At 46.6% G+C, this 20,123-nt stretch overlaps 1 protein-coding gene across 2 annotated transcripts in view; it reads left to right on the top strand.

Moving 5' to 3' along the window:
- DIXDC1 (DIX domain containing 1) overlaps positions 1 to 20,123 on the top strand; it is a 75,553-nt gene that overhangs the window by 34,502 nt on the left and 20,928 nt on the right. The window contains exons 2-8 of one of the 2 annotated variants that reach the window (XM_003794735.3): positions 1,871 to 2,000; positions 5,156 to 5,281; positions 7,552 to 7,783; positions 9,004 to 9,111; positions 14,539 to 14,651; positions 16,443 to 16,591; positions 19,014 to 19,103. In XM_003794735.3, coding sequence (XP_003794783.1) covers positions 1,871 to 2,000; positions 5,156 to 5,281; positions 7,552 to 7,783; positions 9,004 to 9,111; positions 14,539 to 14,651; positions 16,443 to 16,591; positions 19,014 to 19,103 — 948 coding nt within the window. Of the gene's footprint in view, positions 1 to 1,870; positions 2,001 to 5,155; positions 5,282 to 7,551; positions 7,784 to 9,003; positions 9,112 to 11,386; positions 11,799 to 14,538; positions 14,652 to 16,442; positions 16,592 to 19,013; positions 19,104 to 20,123 lie in introns of those variants that run through there. The other variant, XM_003794736.3, reaches the window with a different exon arrangement.

The raw sequence follows: 20,123 nt of genomic DNA on the forward strand, positions 1-20,123 counted from the left end.
GCCCAGGCTGGGGATTCGAACCTGCCACCTTAGGTGTATGTGGCTGGCACCTTAGCCGCTTGAGCCACAGGTGCCGAGCCCATGATGATAAAGTTGATGACTACTTAGGATGTATCAATCGTGGGTTGGGCCCTGTGTCAAGTACATTAATTAACCAATTAAAACTTGTGGAATATTAAAAGGTGTTGAGTTCATGGTAGTTCTGAATAAGTAATAGATTCCTGCTCCTACCTCCTCCTGATCATTGTATTTCCTGCAGTTTGTCTGTAGCTAATAGGCTGTTCAGTACTGTCTTCCAAAGGATTTTATTCATTCCCGTAAGTCAACAGAGAGAAAACAGACAAGACTTAATTTTCTCTCCGGAAGCAGCCAGTGAGTAATTTCCAGCATCATTTCATTAAGGAAGTACTTGGGGCTTAGAAATCAACCGTATTTTAACCAAATTATAATTTAATATAATTAGCCCTTGAACTTAATTTTTAGGTTCAGAGTCTTGGGCTGCTACAGAAACCAGACAAAGCTGCTGCCTGGACCCTGACATTGTTTATGTGCTATTTTAATGTTAGTGCCCATCTTCTGTCCAAATAATCAGAATAAACATCTGCGTCCAAGTTCTGTTTGTTGGACAAAATGGAATATATGTTTGTCCAAGGGTTGGGATGAGTTATATGTTCTTTCCTAGGTCCCTGACAGATTTCTGATAATATTAGGTTCTAGCTTTGTCTAAAAGTAAATGAAAGTGCCTCTCAGTCTATAATAACACTGCTCGCCATAGCCATATCTTTTTTCCTCTTTGTGTAGGTTTTAGGAAACCAGATCCTCTTTGACAACATAAAGCATGGATTAAAACTAACTCTGTAGCAATCCTAGGATTATGGGCTCAGGAGACTAAATCTTGGGTTGACTCTGAGATGGTTTTGCTTAAGTCTCATTTTGAAGAAAGCAGCTATTGGAGAGGCAGCTCGGGGCAGGGTTTACTGCTTATTCCTGGTCCCCCTGGAGCAATTCACATGAGTATCACAGCCCAGTGAGCGTATGGCACACGAGAAGTGTGGTGGGTCACTGGCAGCAGTGATTATACCCCAAAAGTGGCTGTGGTTCTGGGCCTAGCCCTCATCCCTAGTCGACAGAGCAAAACTCAAGGAAAGGCAAGAGTCATCTGCTTAACTGTGTTACAATGCCACCAAATCAGAGGTTAGTTTATCCCTGAAGATTAGCATAAAACTAGAGAATTTTAGGTCTGTGTCTGACCATAATATATACTGTCTTCCTTCTTTCTGTCCTTCAAACCTCTTCCTCCTTCTTTTGATGTCGGTTGTCCATAATCTTCTTTCTTTCTGTCCTTTTTTTTTTTAGACAGAGCCTCAAGCTGTCCCCCTGGGTAGAGTGCTGTGGCATCACAGCTCACAGCAACCTCCAACTCCTGGGCTCAAGCGAGTCCCCTGCCTCAGCCTCCCAAGTAGCTGGGACCACAGGCACCCACCACAACGCATGGCTACTTTTTGGTTGCAGCCGTCATTGTTGTTTGGTGGGCCTGGGCTGGATTCAAACCCACCACCTTAGGTATATGTGGCTGGCGCCTTAGCCACTTGAGCCACAGGCTCTGAGCCCAGTGATAATTTCTTTCTTTTTTTTTTTTTTTTTCTGGCTGGGGCTGGGTTTGAACCTGCCACCTCTGGCATATGGGGCTAGTGCCCTACCCTTTTGAGCCACAGGCACCGCCCCCTTCTTTCTGTCCTTAAAAAACCTCTTCCTCCTTCCTCTGATGTAGGTTGTCCAACCCCATCATGTTGATGCTGCCTTAGAGGGTTCAGGGTAGGGGACGAGATCAATGTACAACCTTTTCCTTACTTCCACCTATGTTTTCCAGCAACAGCTACAAGCCTATGTGGCCTGGGTGAATGCACAGCTGAAGAAGAGGCCGGCGGTGAAGCCTGTGCAGGACCTGCGGCAGGATCTGCGGGATGGGGTGATCCTGGCGTATCTCATCGAGATCGTTGGTCAGTAGCACCCAGATTCTGATATTAGCGTAGACCCAGATATGGCCTTCTCTATCCGCCACTTCTCCCTCAGAGCACATTGTTTCTTCTTTAGAATAGGTGGCATCAAAGTAGAGAAGATGTAAAATACTTGACCAAGGTTAATTCACTTATTATTTAATAAACACTGTGTACCAGGTACCATGTTTGGTTTGGGAATTTGATGACAGCACAGTCTGTGCTCTCAAGATTCTACCAATCCAGTTGGAAAGGCTGGAAAGGGAAGTCATTTCCACGATGTACTTAGCACTCTGATGGGTAAATGCAGATGGGAGCACATAGGAAGGATGCTCAGCCCTGTCTTAGGGCCCAGGGGTGGCTTACCAGAAGAACTGCTGTCTAAACGGAGGTCTGCCAGAAGAACTGATAGCTAACCCTTGGCCAGAAAAGTAGTCACCAGGTAAAAAGAAGAATGTTACCAGCAAAAGGGCCCCTGTGTGATGTCCCCGTAATGCTCTGCAGAAGGGTTTTCCCTCTTGAAGCCCTGGTCATTCTTACTAGATGGTGCCATAACCTTATTTCCATAGCATTTGTCCATAGCTCTGTTATTATTTCTCTCCTCCCATGGTAAGTATTGATGGTAATCATTTCTTTACCTATCTCCCCTGTATAGACTGAGCTCTTTAAGAGAAGGCACAACATAACCTTTTTTGTTGTATAATCCCTTTCCGAGCACACATAAGAGGGACTCCAACATTTATCATTAGACTAGTCAGCTGAGCTTGCTTACCGTCCTTGAGGGATGTGGAGCTTGCAAGAAGCCAGGTTTACAGCAGGGAGCCCATCTGTGAATACTTCACTGGCCCAGCTCATGAGTTCATCAGACTGTTCATTTGTAATGTCAGTAATAGCACCTTGGGAAACAGATACTATCCCCACTTTCAGGAAACAAGCTTCAAAGAGAGGCTTTATAAAAATAAACAAGTTTGTCGAATACTTAGTTTGAGGCAAGCAAAGTAGCTAAGCATGCTATTTTGTTTTACTGATGATACGTGCAGAATACACGTACTACTATTTATTTTATGAGGTTTAAAGAGGCTGAGCAACTTTACAAAGTCGTCTGACTCTTAAGTGCCAAAGCCGAGATTCAAAGCTAGATCACTTAAATTCCAAAGCCCATTTTAAACGTTTAATTTTTTTTTTTTTTATTTATTTGGTGACACGCACTGGCAGGAAATCCAGATGTTAGAGAAGCATGTAAAGTCCAAAGCCTTTTTTCCATTCAGGTCCCTCCACCAGCTGCCCATCATTTTTTCTCCAGGCAGCCTGTGTCAGCAGTTTCTTGTATTTCTTTCCAGAGAAGATATTCTGTGCATATGTAAGCATTATGCATATGTATTCTTAGTTTTCCCCAAACTAGGCTTTTAACTACAACTTTATTTATTTATTCATTTATTTTTTGAGACAGAGCCTCAAGCTGTCCCCCTGGGCAGAGTGCCATGGCATTACAGCTCACAGCAACCTCCAACTCCTGGGCTCAAGCGAGTCTCCTGCCTCAGCCTCCCAAGTAGCTGGGACCACAGGCGCCCGCCACAACGCCTGGCTATTTTTTGGTTGCAGCCATCATTGTTGTTTGGCGGGTCCAGGCTGGGGATTCGAACCCGCCACCTTAGGTGTACGTGGCTGGCGCCCTAGCCCGTTGAGCTATAGGCGCCGAGCCTTAACTACAACTTTATATTGTGACTTTGCTACATAGAAAAACTCCTCCCAAGATTTCGTCTCTGCTCACTGCTTTTGCCTCCTTATTTCCTCTTCTTTCTTTAACCTCTCCTTATCGGATTCTTTTTTTTTGAGACAGAGCCTCAAGCTATCCCCCTGGGTAGAGTGCCATGGCATCACGCTCACAGCAACCTCCAACTCCTGGGCTCAAGCGAGTCTCCTGCCTCAGCCTCCCAAGTAGCTGGGACCACAGGCGCCCGCCACAACGCCTGGCCATTTTTTGGTTGCAGCCATCATTGTTGTTTGGCGGGCCCGGGCTGGGGATTCTAACCCGCTACCTTAGGTGTATGTGGCTGGCACCTTAGCCGCTTGAGCCACAGGCACCAAGCCATCCTTATCGGATTCTTGATCCCACTACTCCAGCAAAACTGCTTTCCTCCAGGTTGTGACCTCCACCTTGTCAAATTAGTGCCGAGGCCCTGGTCTTCCTTTTATTCAGCTTAGCAGTACTTGACATAATCAGTTACGCCCTCCTCCTTTAAGGACTTTTCTTAACTTGGTCTCCAGGACCCTACAGACTAGATTCCAGTTTTCTTCCGCCCGCATTGGCTTCTGTTCTACCTTCCTCATTGGCTTCTATTTGCTTTGCTGGCTTTTCCTTCCTTCCTTTTTAAATTTTTTTGAGCCAGGGTCTTCTCTGTTATCCAGGATGGAGTACAGTGGTGTGATCAAACTCCTGGGCCCCTCCGATCCTCCTGCCTCAGCCTCCCACGTACCTGAGCACGCATTACCATGATCAGCTAATTTTTTCTTCTTGGAATTTTCTGTAGAGATGGGGTCCCGATAGTTTTGCCCCAGCTTGCTTTGCTGGAGTTTTGTCCTCCCTGATCTCTGTACGTCAGAGCGGTCCAGGGTTAGTCCTTAGCTCTTGAATGTCCTCTACTCCTAAGTAATCTCTTCCCAAATTTGCATCTCTAGCCAGGAACTTTCCCTCAAGTTCGAGATCTGAATATCTAACTGTACTTGGATTTCTAATATGCAACTGTAACTTCCCATGTCCCAATCAGAACTTTGGTTGTTGGTCTTCCTACCAGTCTCTTTATCCTCCAGGTTTCTTTGTCTAAATAATACATCACTTTGCCACTTTCCCAGGTGTTAAAGCAGGACACTCAGAAGTCATCCTTAATTATTAACTTTTTTTCCTAGATGTAATCCTTCGCATGTACTGTCTGCTTTGTGTTCAAAATATAACCAAATCTGACTTCTCATAAGTCATCCTCTTCCACTGTAGCCTACGACATCTAAATTACAAACACCAGGACTTAACTCACTTATATACTGTATTTATGTATAATTGTAGTATTTACATCAAGTCTTTCCTTCCTCTGTGCCTGGCTGCTATGAAACTTTGGTAACATCCTTTCCTCTAACTTCATACATTTTCTTTCTTCTAACAGCAGGAGAAAAGCTGAGTGGGATACAGCTGGCTCCCAGTAACCAACAGGAGATGAAGAATAATGTGGAGAAAGTGCTACAATTTGTGGCCTCCAAAAAGATTCGTATGCACCAGACTTCAGCCAAAGGTCAGTGCCTCATCCCATCCTTGGTCAGTGAATACACTCAGCGTTTCTTTTCTTTTCTTTTTAACTGAGATAGCGTCTCACTCTGTTGCCCTGGGTACAGTCCATGGCATCCTAGCTCACAGCAACCTCAAACTCTTGGGCTCAAGCTCTCCTCCTACTTCAGCTTAGGCTACAAGGAAAAAGCAACACAGGTGTCCTTGGGGCACACAGGCTCCCCAGGCCTCTCACTGATTCTCTAGGACTATAGATCTGCTTCAGTTCTTTTTTTTTTTTTTCAGTATTACCATTTATTGGTGACAAACACTAAGTTTTACTTATACTGCATGGGGAGAAAAATTCCAGCGTAAACAATGAATGGAAGCGGTTCTTAACTTGCAGGGCTACCAGGCTTTTCTTCCGTACCCTACGCAGAACCTCAGCGCACACATTTCTGTTGTACAGTAACACAACATCAAAAGCAACACAGCAGTATATGGAAACATAGGTCATTCTTCTCAGCCCTACATGGAGATGTAATTAACAGTATCATCTGCTTCAGTTCCTGGGTTGATTACCTGTGGGTCTGATGAGAGTGGGGGCAGGAAGGCTCCCGCTGGATTATTGGTGGTCTCTGTGCTGGCTCATGTAGGTGGGCAAATACTGAGAGTACCTTGTGGAAGGTATCAAGTAATCTTTTTCCAAGCCTTGCATATTTAAAAGGTACAAAGCTAAAAAAATAAAATAAAATTTTACCTGTTTTCTTACATTGACTTTCACCAGACTTACCACATTCTATTTTGCCTACATTTCTCTTTTTTTCTAGGGCAATATTTAGAATACCATCATTTCCCTGATCTGGTCCCCATTGGAGTGGGCTTGGGGATCTGGCCATTAAAGTCAGCTATTTTGAGGAAACACTGCCATTCAGGACACCTCTGTCTTTTACCTGGAGAAGTACACCAGCTTTCTAATTAGTCCCACTGCATTGATTTTTTTTTTTTTTTTTGCAGTTTTTTTTTGGCTGGGGCTGAGTTTGAACCCACCACCTTTGGTATATGGGGCCGGTGCCCTACTCTTCTGAGCCACAGGTGCCGCCCAACCCCTGCGTTGATTTTTGTCCCCCCCTCATCTGCTCTCCACACTGTTCCCAGAATGATCTTTCTAAGAGTACATGTTTGTGTCACTCCTCTGCATCCAAGTGCCCTTGGGATAAAGTCCAAAGTCCCTCTCGTAGCTTACCATATCCTACACAACCCACCCTCTGATTCATCCCCCTGCCCCCTCACCTTTCCTTCTGTCCCCTTGGGCTCTGGCTTGGCTGCTCTTCTTTCAGTTCTTCCACCACAGCTCCGTGCCACAGAAATATAATGCAAGCCATATAAAGGTCCCTAAGAGCCACAGCCTAAAAAAAGAAACAGGTGAATCAATTTTAATAACATTTAACCCATTATATCCAAAATATAACTTCACTATGAAGTCAATGTAAAGTCATTGAGATATTTTGCACTCCTGTTTGTGTGTGTGTGTGTGCTAAGTAAGGACTACATGCATAGCACATTCCAATTCAGACTAGGGACATTTTAAGTGCTCAGTAGCCACAAGTGGCTAGTGGCTCCCACATCGGATAGTCCTGCTCTGATATGTCATGCTCTTTCTCACCTCTAGACCTTCCTACCTGCTGTCCCCTCTTCCTGGAATACTCTTTTTCCTTTTTTAATTTAATGAACCACCCTGCATCCATCAAGTCTCAGTTTAGAACTCGCTTTCTGAGCCCTCTAGACTACATAAGACACTTTTACTCTGAGCTCCCAAAGAATCCTACGCTTCTCTTATCAAAACACTGTATCATACTTTATTGTAATTGCTTTCAAATCTTCTGTCTCCCTTGTTGAACATAATTTTTTTTTCGAGACAGTGTCTCACTATGTCACCCTGGGTAGAGTGCTGTGGCATCACAGCTCACAACAACCTCAAACTCTTGGGCTTAAGCGACTCTCTTGCCTCAGCCTCCCAAGTAGCTGGGACTACAGGCGCCTGCCACAGTGCCTGGCTATTTTGTTGTTGTTGTCGTTGTTGTTTAGGAGGCCTGGGCCAGGTTCGAACCCGCCAGCCCCGGTGTATGTGACCAGCACCCCAACCACTGAGCTAGGGGTGCCAAGCCTATTGAACATAGTTTCGAGAGGACTGAGACTTTGCCGTGCTTCCCTGTGTCACCAGCACTGTGTATTAAATGTAGCAGTCCTCAGCCTTTGCCTCCCTCTTAGCACTTTCTGGTCTCTTCCATCCTTCAGATATTGTGGAAGGGAACCTGAAGTCTATCATGAGGCTGGTCCTTGCCTTGGCAGCTCATTTCAAACCTGGCTCCAGCAGGACGGTGAGCCAAGGGCGGGACTCCAGAGCCCCACTTCAGAGTCACCAACCACACTGTGCCACTGCTGTTGCCCAGGGAGCAGCTGCTGCTCTGGCCGATGTATGTCATGACATGTCACGGTCAGGACGGGATGTCTTTCGATACAGACAGAGGTAAGAGAAAAAATCTGGGGACTGGAGCTGATCCTGCTTGCTGAACTATATTTCTTTTCTGAGGTGATAAATTATAGATGTGAAATAGCACCCAAAGAAGTCCTTGATAAGAACATGGAGTGGAGTTTGGGGAGGGCTCGCAAAAGAGCACTTTTGGGGAGATACTTATTTTGCAGTTAGCAGAAAGTAAAGGAATCTTATGTGTAACTTTTTGCTCTGGGTGCCCAAATTTTAAATACATGCTTTTGGCACAGTGTGTTTTCTTCACTGGGAGACATTGGGAATAATGTTCCAGTCATCTGGGGAAGTCCCTCGGAATGTATCCAAAAGGCCAAGCTGTCCTAGATCAAGGGTCCTCAAACTTTTTAAACAGGGGGCCAGTTCACTGTCCCTCAGACCGTTGGAGGGCTGGACTGCGGGCCCCTGGACAAGTCAGCTGCTAAGCAGGACAGGCAGCGGTGGCAAAACCACCCAGCAGGCTGGATAAATGTGGCCCACAGGCCATAGTTTGAGGATGCCTGGTCCTAGAGAGTCATGGCAAGAAGTGTTTTGTGGGGTGTTGCAAAGACAGGTGAAATTGCAGTAGAACCTCTTGTCAATTGATCTCCCAAGGGACTGTAGCAAACCGGTGAACATACGGAGGTGGTCAATGTAGGAACTAGGCTTACTGTACTGATATGTACATGTGGTACATGGTCTGGTCTATGGAAATTAGGTCAATTTAAGGAGGTAGTCAATGAAGGGAGCCAGTCAACTACTGTACTTGTTCTTTTTTTTTTTTTTGAGACAGAGCCTGGGCAGAGTGCCGTGGCATTACAGCTCACAGCAACCTCCAACTCCTGGGCTCAAGCGAGTCTCCTGCCTCTGCCTCCCAAGTAGCTGGGACCACAGGCGCCCGCCACAACGCCCGGCCCGGCTATTTTTTGGTTGTAGCCGTCATTGTTGTTTTGGCGGGTCTGGGCTGGGGATTCGAACCCGCCACCTTAGGTGTACGTGGCTGGCGCCTTAGCCCGTTGAGCTATAGGCGCTGAGCCTGTACTTGTTCTTGTGTCCACCTTCCTCACTAGTTTCAAGTGTCTTTGCGGTATGGGCTTTGCCTTTGTCATCTTGATACCTCTAGTGTTCAAAGCGACAGTCTATCAGTGCTTGTTGAGTTGATCTGAACTGAAGGACTAACACACCTCCCCCACGCCACCCTCTACCCCCGCCTCTGACTTTAGGAACAGCAGCATGGATGAGGAGATTGAGAACCCATACTGGAGCGTGCGGGCCCTGGTGCAGCAGTACGAAGGACAACAAAGGTCACCGTCTGAATCTAGCTGCTCCAGGTAATTGTCGCCTCTGAACACGGAATTCTTGGGGCTTCTCACTTTCAAGTAGCAACACAAAAGCAATAAGGCACCTAAGCCTTTTCTATCTCCTCAGTTTATGTTTGGTTTTACAGGCATAGCCCTTAGCAACGCTTTGTGGTTTTGTGCTGGCAGAAGGTGAGGGCGGGGTGCTGGTGAATTCCCCACAAATGCAAACTGTGCAGAGTACCAGGGCCAATGCTTAGCTGTGACCACATGGGGGCATGCGGAACCTGTCTGGGCCCATCCCAGTGGTTCTGATATTCGCATATCGGCTGCCAGGGTTGATACCAGCCAGTCCGGTTGTACTGTCCTTGAGCTGAAGTGTAACTATAAGTAATGGCCTGAGAAGGCTGTAGAAACAGTCATAGCAAGAGTGGACATTGAGCAGAGTTGTCTGAGAGCATTAGTGTGTTTCCAGCTTTCATTTATGGGGCTGGGAATTGTGGCAGATTAGCATGCATTTGAGTAAGCTAATGATGTTTGTGACTGTAGCTGAAAGGCTGTTTCTATCCCTTAGAGTGAAGTGCAGAAACCAAAACAGGATACAGTGCTCTAATAAAAACCTTGCCAATGCCAAGGATAGTGGCAGAAAAAGACTATTTTCCTGGCTCATGTAAATCATGCTCCTATAAACAGTCCCCAGATTATGTCAGCTTATTTACTAACTTCATTTCAGTGCTGAATCATATTTATGTTCTTATGACCTTTCCTCTCCTACTCCACACAGAATAGTCTGCTCTATTTAAGGCTAATTGTTCCTTGAGTTACATGTATTTTATGAGGCTTTGTTTTCTTCCTCTTATTTCTCTGTCTCATGAAATTCCATTCTATTTTGATGGACCATTCCTAAATGTATTGAGGACATATGGAACTCCTTAGGTGAGCTTTTTAACAAAATTCACATGAAATGAACCATTCGAGATTGTAAAGTTTACAATTCAGTGGCAGTCAGCACCTTCACAGTGTCGCACAGTGATCACCTCTGTCCAGTTGTGCGATATCTGCATCAACCATGAGAGAACCATATCCATCAAGCAGTAGTTGGACTTTAAATCAGAATCTAAATCATTTCTTCCGCAGTTGCTGCTTGGACCATCACTTGGCACAGATTCAAAGGCCGTTTTGTTGTATAATGAGATGTATTGCTTCCTGCATGTCTGCAGGCCTTTCACTCTTCTCAGCCAGGCAGTGCCCACCAGAGCCGGGATGGGGAGCAGAGTCTAGATTTCTTCCTGAGAGCACCTGCTTCTCTCCTGCCAAGCAGGAACCTGGTGGGAGGGGCGTTGTGACTGTGTGAAACGTGTGAATGAGGGACCCAGAGGAAATCAGACTGCACTGAGCTAATGGTGACAGTTTTCTAGGACAGGGGTCAGAGAGAATAGTTTGCTTTCCTCTATCCATTTTTCACTCCTTCCTGATTTTGTCATTTTCTTCGAAAGCCGACTGCTCATCCGCGGCTTTGGCACGCTCCGTTTTTACTCCGCCTTTTCTTCACTGAGCCCCCAGGGAAGGAGCGAGCTTTTCAAGGCTATCAGGATCCCAGCAGGTTCTGGCACTTTCTGTCGCCCCCACCCCTCCAGCAGGGAGCCCACCTAATGGCTCAGTGGCCCATGCACAGGCCTGGGTACCCCATATGTGGCTCACTCAGGACAAAGAGTGGCTCTCCGAAGCGTGGCTCACCAAAGACCGCCCCTGGTGTCTCCTCCCTTCCCCCTCACCTCGAGAGGGCTCAGGGAGCCCTGCCAGCCTGTTGCTCCGACCAGCCTCCTCCTGTAGCCAAGCAAAATGATCCTCAGTTGGGAAAAAAGAAACACACAAAACGGAAACGCTGGAGGGGAAGGTGGGAGGAGATGGGCGTTCAGCCGGTTTTCACCCCACAACCTTCCCCTCCCTCCGGAGCCCGGCTGAGCCCTCTCCGGACTAGACCTGTCCGGACCTACGTGTCCAGGAGGGGAGGGGTCAGAGGAGGAAGGCGACGTTTCTCGTGCCGGGCTTCCAGCCCCAGGACCCCCGGAGCCCTCCTGGTGACTCCGCCGACCCGCACGGCCCCTTCCCTGCCTAGCCTGAGGCTCCCAGTTGCCCTCCGGCCCTGGCCCGTGCCTACCTCTGCGCAGAGCCGTCCCGCGGGGCGCCGGCTGGGGTCGGAGCCCGGCGCTGCCGCCCGCGTGTGACAGCAGGGGAGGGAGGGCGGGCGGCAGGGGAGGCGGGAGGGAGGGGTCGGAGGCGGCGCGGAGCGGGATCGTCCGCACGCGCGCAGCCCGAGCCCCGGGAGCCTCCCTCCGGGTCGGAGATGGGTTGAGATGGCTCGGTCAGGGGGGGTGCCCGCCGCGCGGCCGGGGCGATGCGGCGCCTGCGAGGGGAGGTGGCTTCCACTCAGGCCAGGCTGCGGCAGGGTCTGAGCGGCCCGGACGGCGCGCTCCTCACCCGGAGCATCCTCATCGCTGGGGCGGAGGCGCCTGCTCTGCCCTTTTACTTTCTCCCGCGGTCGGGGCGAGCAGCTCTGCTAGTTGGCCTGCCAGTAGTGTCGTTCTTCGGTCCCCAGTGCGGGGAGACATGCCCGAATTTGGGAGCGATGTGACTCTCAGCTTCCCGCTCCACCCAGGAACACAGGCTTGCTGAAGCCGGAGCCAGGAGGGGACCATGGGAGGGACTCAAGTCAAATGGTGAGCGGAAGCCACCCCGGCTTTGGGGGTGGGGGCAGGGTGGGAGCAGGACCAGGACTGGAGGATGCTGTTGGCCAGAGACGGACGGGGGCTGTGCGGGCGCTGGCCTGGGGTTATCCCTGTAAAATACGCTGGTAGGAAGCTGGAGCCACCACAGGGCAGGGAGGAGTGGCCCTTTACCCTGTCGGTGTCTCTTCCAGGGGAGGACACTTGATGCGTTTCTTCCTTATGGCCCGTTAACCATTTAGAAAAATTAATTTGAGCCTAATTTGGAAGTATCTTTGCTGGGGGCTTGCTGGTCTGATAAGGCGGGAGAGATGCAAACCGTGTGGGAAGTAAGACATGTATGGGTCGGTCCACACCTGACTCGTAATCAGTCATCCCCAACCTTAGAGAGGATTGTGATGTCAAATAGGGAATTGTTTATAAAATAGGACTTTTAAGCTAATCAGTCATATGCATACTTAATTAGCATTACATTTCTTTTCTCTGACCTGGGCATTAAACCTGCTCTTCCCTCACCCACGAGGTACTTCTTAGGGAGGCCTGCCTGACACGTGCTTCAGGAGTTTCCTTCCCTCGGTTTTTCGTCTTTTGACTTAGCCATCTAGGTTCAGGGTCTCATCTCTCCGTGGCCTCACACAGGCAGCCTCGATTCAAGAAGAGAAATGTTGTTTTTCTTTGGTTGCTGTGCCACTCCCCCAGTGGGGTTGGGTATCCAGACATCCACCTCCTTCTGCCCATATATGGGACAGGGCTCTCTTAGGAGGGAGAAGGTGGAGCTGAGCATGCTCTATGCTTTTAGGAAAGCAGTTTCCAGCATCCTTGGTTCCCAGGACTCTTCCCCCCACCTCCGTCTCACACGTACCCAGCAAATGCAGGAACATGTCATCCATAGCACCCTGTCAGATGAGAAAGTGTTGTTTTATTATTTCTCAAAGGGAAACAGCCATCACAGGCTTCTTTCTGTACTTAGAGTCTCATTTCTGTAAGAAGGTAAAGGCTGGGGCCTGGGCAGTCACAAGTCTATGTTCCTTATGAGTGACATAGTACCCTTAGATGACAGCTTTTCCAGCAGCTAAGTCATGTTGGCCTGGAGGCCAGATTGTCTAAGTGGTGAAAGATTAATAATGGAGATCTAGAAAGCAATTGCCACTTGTGAATATCACTTCTTACCACCCCTGGCCTCTCTTGCCTGGTCTACAGATATGGTTTCTTTAATTTGAAGTAGCAAACAACTTTGAATTTTTTTCTGTGGCTCTGACCGGAGGTCGTTCCCACCAAGACCCTGAAATTCGGGACAACAGGGAGGGTGAGACACTGGTCCTCGGGCTGCATCCCAGGTTTTGAAATCCCTGGCTGTCTCCACTGTTCTTGGTTCTTGTTTTTTACTGATTTCTAGGAAGACAAAATGTTAACTCCTGATCGAGGTTGTGAGGATTAGCCTGGGAGGCTTCAGGGGCACATTAAGTGGGTCAGTGAATCTTCGACACTTGCACTGTTGTCTGGGTGATGGATTTGGAAAGAATTCCTGAGAGGGGGGCTGGGCCCTGAGACCCAACAGTCCCTGAGATTGTTTCAGTGCTGATGTTCTCAAGGTGCGGCACAAAGGAACTGATCCTTCAGCCTCCCTTTTTCTCTATCAGATGGAAGCATCAGCCTCACATTCCCCTCTTATCTTGTAGATTTGCTGTTGTTCTAGACATTTAAAATTCTGTTTCCCTGAAAATCTGAACATTTACTTCCAAGGCTGGTAGTTATATCTTTTTTTTTTTTTTTTTTTGAGACAGAGCCTCAAGCTATCCCCCTGGGTAGAGTGCTGGCATCACAGCTCACAGCAACCTCCAACTCCTGGGCTCAAGCGAGTCTCTTGCTTCAGCCTCCCAAGTAGCTGGGACCACAGGCGCCTGCCACAACACCCGGCTATTTTTTGGTTGCAGCCGTCATTGTTGTTTGGCGGGCCCCGGCTGGATTCGAACCTGCCACCTTGGGTATACATGGCTGGTGCCTTACACTTGAGCCACAGACGCCGAGCCAGTAGTTATATCTTAAGAATTGTTGAGAGGTGCCTGATGCCAATTTGAAAATCTGGTGGCAGAAATATAAATAGCTTTTTGATGGGAAAAACCCAAGTAAACCTTTGCCATTCCTTAGGGGGGCTGTCCCATTTTGACTTACTACCCTTGTCTTTATCATGTTCTAGCTTCCTTGTGAGGTATCACTGCCCCAGCAACCCTGTTCCCTGAACCACCCCTTCTCCTGTCCTTTCCTTCAGGATCAGCCCAGAGCTAATTATTGATGATCATTCTGCTTGTATTGCTTATATCTGTGAGAAATCAATGTACTGGAAATAGAATTTCCTTCTAGCTCCAAAAGCTATTAAGATACATACTGGCCTCAGTCCTTGAATATGGGCTCGGGAATGGTGGTGATAGAGGGAATGGGAAATAAAAACCAAAAATTACCCGTAAGTCTTTTCTCAGCGAATTAGGCCTAAAGGTAGGTATCCTTGTTGTAGAAAGGATCCCAGCACTGGGCCATTTGTTCATTCAATATTCATTTAATTCCTTAGAGAAGGTCTTGATTAAACAAATATTTTTTTTTCCTGTAGCCCAGGTACTATGTGAGGCATGGAGTAAGATGAGTCAGAACATGTCATTCTTCTCTGGGGTGAATTTTGAAAGTCGGCTTCCAAACAACTCTTCATAATAATTGTTCTCTCCTTTTTCTTCAATCACAGCTTGACCTCACCCAGTCCAATCCACAGTGCAAAGAGTGAATCCATTATAACCCAGTCAGAAGAGAAGGTGGACTTCGTGATTATTCCTTCTGAAGGAATAGAGAACAAAACAGGTACTGTTTCACTGCCTCTCTGGGTTGGTGTAAGGAGCAGCCCTCAGCTTGAAGAGTTTAGAGGTCCTGACTCCCTGTAAGCTCCCTGACCTTCTCCCTCACTGTAGTCTGTGCATGCAAGGTCAGCACTAGAGGGCTGTAATGCCTTTGAGCCAATTAATTGGTTATCCTCTTGCAGAATGTAATTTCTGATATTCTAGATGTCCTAGTATTAAAAATCTTGGAGTAGGCGGGGCATGGTGGCTCATGCCTATAATCCTAGCACTTTGGGAGGCTAAGACAGGTAGATTGCTTGAGCTCAGGAGTTTGAGACCAGTCTGAGCAAGAGTAAGACCCTGTCGCTACTTAAAATAGAAAAACTAGCTGGGCCTGGTGGCGGGTGCCTGTAATTGCAGCTACTCAGAAGGTTAAGGCTCGAGGATCGCTTGAACCCGGGAGTTTGAGGTTGCTGTGAGCAATGACACTACGGCACTCTACCCAGGGTGACAGAGTGAGATTCTGTCTCAAAAGAATCTTGCAGTACTGTAAACAAACCCTTTCTCAGCTGGCTGCCTGTGAATTGGGAAGTGACTTTGGGAACCTTACTCAAGTAAAAAATTTTATTAATTCTGCTTTATACAAATGATTTCAATACTTCCCCAACTTAAATTGGGGCCACGAATAGATTGTATGACGTGTCTTTGGGAACATGCAGTAGAAAATGGGCCTCGCTTGGTCTTGTTATGAAGCTATAGAAATAACCACAGAAACTTCCCTTTGTTCAGGCTTCTCCCCACTCTCCCTCAATTGTTCTTTTCTCTTACATAAACTTAGAGGAAACATGGAAAAATCAAAGCCCAAGAGTTAGCTAGAATTTTATTCACCTGTAAGTGTTGTGATTAAATCAAAGCCCTCAGAAGAAAAACTGGAATTCAATTCATCCTTCCTGTGCTCCCTCTCTAACCCTGGCATTAGCACCAAAGAGTCAGCCATGTTACCGAGTCAGAAACTTCTTGGGCCTTGGGGAGCAAGAGGTCGGGGGGACATTGATTTAGTGTTGCTCTGGGCCCTATACATGTCACTTCATTTAATCTTCATAATAACCCACAGGGATTATTATACTTAGATTATGAATGAAGAAACTTAAAGAATTCATATCCTTGTGTATTATAAATTATAATGCATTTAAATGGCTGTGCATATTAATTAGTATAACATAGGGAGACAAAGAAGCTACAGCAAAGAGATCTTAAAGGGAGGAGGATGAAACAAAGCCGGGGGCAGATATTTAATGGTTTGTGCAAGTATGCTTTTACTGGTTTGTCTCCTGTGTGACTCACACAGCGTTCTCTATGGAGTTGGTTCAACGATGACTGAATGGTCAAAGGAAAATTGAATTAAGGCCTCCCCTCTAAAGCTCCAAAATAACCAATAGGAATTTTGTTTTCTTTGCATCTGGTAGCTCCTTTCTTTGTAACTGATAAAATCAGGCTCTGGAAATGCCAGTTGTAGAGAATTAAGAGTAAAATCTGTGTGTCCCATGCCACACTTCCCATGGAGGAAGACTTACTGCTTCTTAAGGGTTTTAAAGAGGACAGATTTTTCTAGCAAGTAAGTGATGCTGCTTTGGCTGGGAGTCAAACAGCCAGTTCTTTCTGCCTCACAACCCCACCTGGTGGAGAGTCCAGTTTGTGCTGTGAGGACAGGTTCAGAAGGCAGGTGGCCTGAACCTGGGAACGCGAACCTGAGGCCGCTTTCTGCCTGAAATCAGTTTGTTCAGCATGAACTGTCCTCCCTACTTTCATTTTGCAGAAGAAACAGATTCTCCATTATCTCGAGACTGGCGGCCAGCGAGCCCCGGAGCCTATCTGGAGACCTCATGGGAAGAACAGCTGTTAGAACAACAAGAACATTTGGAAAAAGAAATGGAGGAAGCAAAGAAAATGATATCAGGACTCCAGGTGGGTCTTTCTCTTAGAGTTTGTCCTTGGTACGCTACTGGACTATTATTTTTAAGTCACTAATATCAATTGAAAATAAACTGATTTTGGTTTTGTATGAGGTCAGCACTGAGTGGGGAGTTTTGATAGATGGCGTAGTACAGAAAGAGCAGGAAATTCCCTATCTGTGAGTATTCTGAGTGGCCTTTAGGAAGTCTCATGTATGGTGCAGCTGTTGGGATTTCAGCAAGCCCAGGAGCCATTACCGGCCCCTATCAAACCCTTATTCTGACTGTGCTTCACAAGTGGGTTTCTACCTTGTAGGCAATTCCATCTTTCACCAAAGAATGGCACCGTGAAGTCAGGGCTTTTTCTCCCAGGAACTCTCCAGCAGGAGGAGTGTGAGAGGCAGTAAAGCTGCCAGGCTTCCATTTGAGTCCAGCTAAGGGATTTAGCTCTCTCCTAATGCATTCGCAAGTGGCATAATGATCAGGTAGAAGAGCTTTCCTGGGGCAACAAAGCCCTTCAGTTTTTCCAATACCTGCAGTGCCAGCGCGGCAAATCTCCCCCAGGGACTGGCTGACCCACTTGACATAGTTTCCACCCCGAGCGACCCTCTCATTCCTCTGTCTTTATGCATCAGTCTCTGTTTGGGGGAGCTCTTATAGTGTGCCGGTGACCCTGAAAGTGCCTAGGAATATTCCTTTCTGTTTGTACTGGGAACTGCACTGCCTCTGAATTGTCAAATATTTATGGACATATAAACAAAGCCCACATTATGTGTGTGGTTCGGGCAGCCGGCAGGCGGTGGAGGGCGTGCTCCCAGCCAGCCAGCAACTGGGTGGGGACACAAAGGGATCCTACAGAAAAAAGATTGGTGCTGGGGTAAAACAATTTGCATAATGTATGCCTCAGGAATTGAGAAGGGTTGGAGGAATGTTTCCTGCCTCAACATTCCCAAAGAAAGTTGTTGGTTCCCCCCTTTGCTTAATGGAATGTGTGCGTGTGTTGTGCTTTTAATAGGAAGTATGCCAGGGAAAACTTTGGGATTATACCCAACCAGGTTGTGCCCAGGATAATTTGCATTATATGGAAATAGATACTAATCAGTTTGGCTCTCCGTTTAGTTTTCGTTTCTTAGTCTGGGAGAAATTTGATGGCAGATTAGACAGAAAAAGAGGAGAACTGACAGGCAGAAAGTCAGCATCTTAATATTCCCTGCAAACAGAGGAGTTTTAATTCACAGCCACATGATCACAATGAGAATTCAGTTCCATTGTAGAATACAAAGGGGCTCACAGCATCCACAAGGCTTCTTAACGCTTTTAGTGATGAACTAGTTGCACGCTTTGCCACATCCAGGACATCTGACTTATTAGTGTGCTTTAGTTAGAGTCAATGTTTCTGTAAATGTTGACTGCCCTTAGCCTCCTGCAGCCCCGTGGCTTCTTATAACATGTCCGAACCTCTTGTTATGACCTGGTGAAATAGCCGAATTCATTTGATTTACCGAAATTTTATTATTAGTGTTTGGTAAATCAGCCATTGGCTAGATTTTAAAATGTTTTCTGCCAACATCGATGATGAATTTGTGTTGCGTTTTTTGAAACAGGAATTAATCTCTCTTAACACTTCTCTTTCAAATTGAGACGGAATTATGGTATAAAATGGCACATTTTCAGTGTTTCACTGATCGAATAGGTCTCATAACACTTACCTACAGGGGCTGATCCAAGTTTTGTGAGACCTAAAGTATATAATTTAGGGGCCTTCTTTAAGAATAAAATTACAAAATTATAAATACAATTTTGGGTATAGGGCCTTGGGAGGGGCAGTGCACACAGTAGGCTCTGGCGCTTCCTTAGCTTCAGGGTAAATCTGCCTCCCCTACTTACTAATATTCTAATAAAAGCAGACTGGTGACAAGAGCTGAAATAAATGAGGACATCTTCAAATATGTTTTCCTTCTTGTTCTATACAAGTTGCCTTAGGGAGTAAAAATCCACAATTATTAACTCAGTGCTCTAAATGTATTCCAGATAATTCATTATAATATACTTTTCTAAGCCAGGATAATCCCATGCTTTTGGATTACTTTTCAGCTGCTAAAATTTAGTTTAAAGAGCTCCAATTTGAAATGTGTTTGGTTACTTCTGAAAGGAAGGTTTGTTTTTAAATGTCCTCCTTGGGCCAAGGAGGCTTGAAGCAAAGGAGTCAGGTATCCAGAGAGTTGAAAGAGGCCTAGCATTGACCTGGCAAAAAGGACAGAAGGAACTAATCCCAAGATGAACAATTGGAAGTATCTGAGGAGCAAATAACCAAGGAGTTTTCTTGAGGAAGCTGGGTTGTGATTTCAATTTAGGATGAGCTTGCTAAGTCCAACTCTAGACTAAGTTCGTCTTATGGGGAATTAAGTTCCTTTCTGCCTTTGTTGGTTATTCAGGCCTTACTACTCAATGGATCCTTACCTGAAGATGAACAGGAGCGGCCGTTGGCCCTTTGTCAACCAGGAGTCAATCCAGAGGAACAGCTGGTGAGCTTCCATCTTTCGTGACTAGACACTGAATCTTGCCTATGTGTTTGACTTATTTTTAGCATTTGACATGCTATCCATAGCTCCCTGACTCCAGTTCTGTTTTTCCTTCATTTTTTTAAAATGATTTTTTTTTTTGGCCGAGCATGGTGGCTCACACCTGTAATCCGAGCACTCTGGGAAGCAGAAGCTGGTGGATTGCTTGAGCTCACAAGTTCGAGACCAACCTGAGCAAAAGTGAGACCCTGTCTCTACTAAAAATAGAAAAACTGAGGCAAAAGGATCGCTTGAGCTGGTGTTGGAGGTTGCTGCGAGCTATGATGGCCAGGGCACTCTACGCAGGGCGACAGGTTGAGACTCTGTCTCACTTTGTTGCCTAAGCTAGAGTGCCCTGGCATCAGCCTCGCTCATAACAACCTCAAACATGTAGGTTCAGGTGATCCATCTGCCTCAGTCTACCAAGTAGCTGTAAACATGATGCCTGGCTAGTTTTTTTTCTATTATCTTATTCTTGCTTAAGCTGGTCTTGAATTCCTGAGCTCACGTGATCCTCCTGTCTTGGATTACAGGAGTCAGCCACCATGCCTGGCTTTCTCCTATGTTTTTGACTACTGTTTCCTTCTTTCTTCATTTAGAATACTGAGTGCTGACCGTACGCCAGGCACTATTCAATGTGCTAGAGACAGGGTAGTGACTAAGCAGACCTAAGACCCTATCTCATGGGATTGACATCCAAGTCCTCATTGGAAGCTTTCCTTTCTCTGCCTATACCTTTAATATTTTTGCTCCTTAGTAGTCCACCCTGGGCCCTCTCTTGTCCGTTCACCTGGGCAGTATCATGTGCCTCCATATGTTCACTTATTTCCTACCCGCGTCTCAACTCCTCCTGTGGAGTCCTGGATTTGTAAAAGGAACGTGCAGCTGCCTGCTGGTTATCTCCTGTTTACGAGTCCCATAAACACCTCAGTTTCACTAACTCCTAAGATAAAGTTTGTCTGTTCTCTGCCCAACCACTAAAAC

Source organism: Otolemur garnettii, unplaced genomic scaffold (assembly GCF_000181295.1).
Source record: "Otolemur garnettii isolate 467f Iridium unplaced genomic scaffold, OtoGar3 scaffold00086, whole genome shotgun sequence".
In the NCBI taxonomy this organism is placed as follows: Eukaryota; Metazoa; Chordata; class Mammalia; order Primates; family Galagidae; genus Otolemur; species Otolemur garnettii.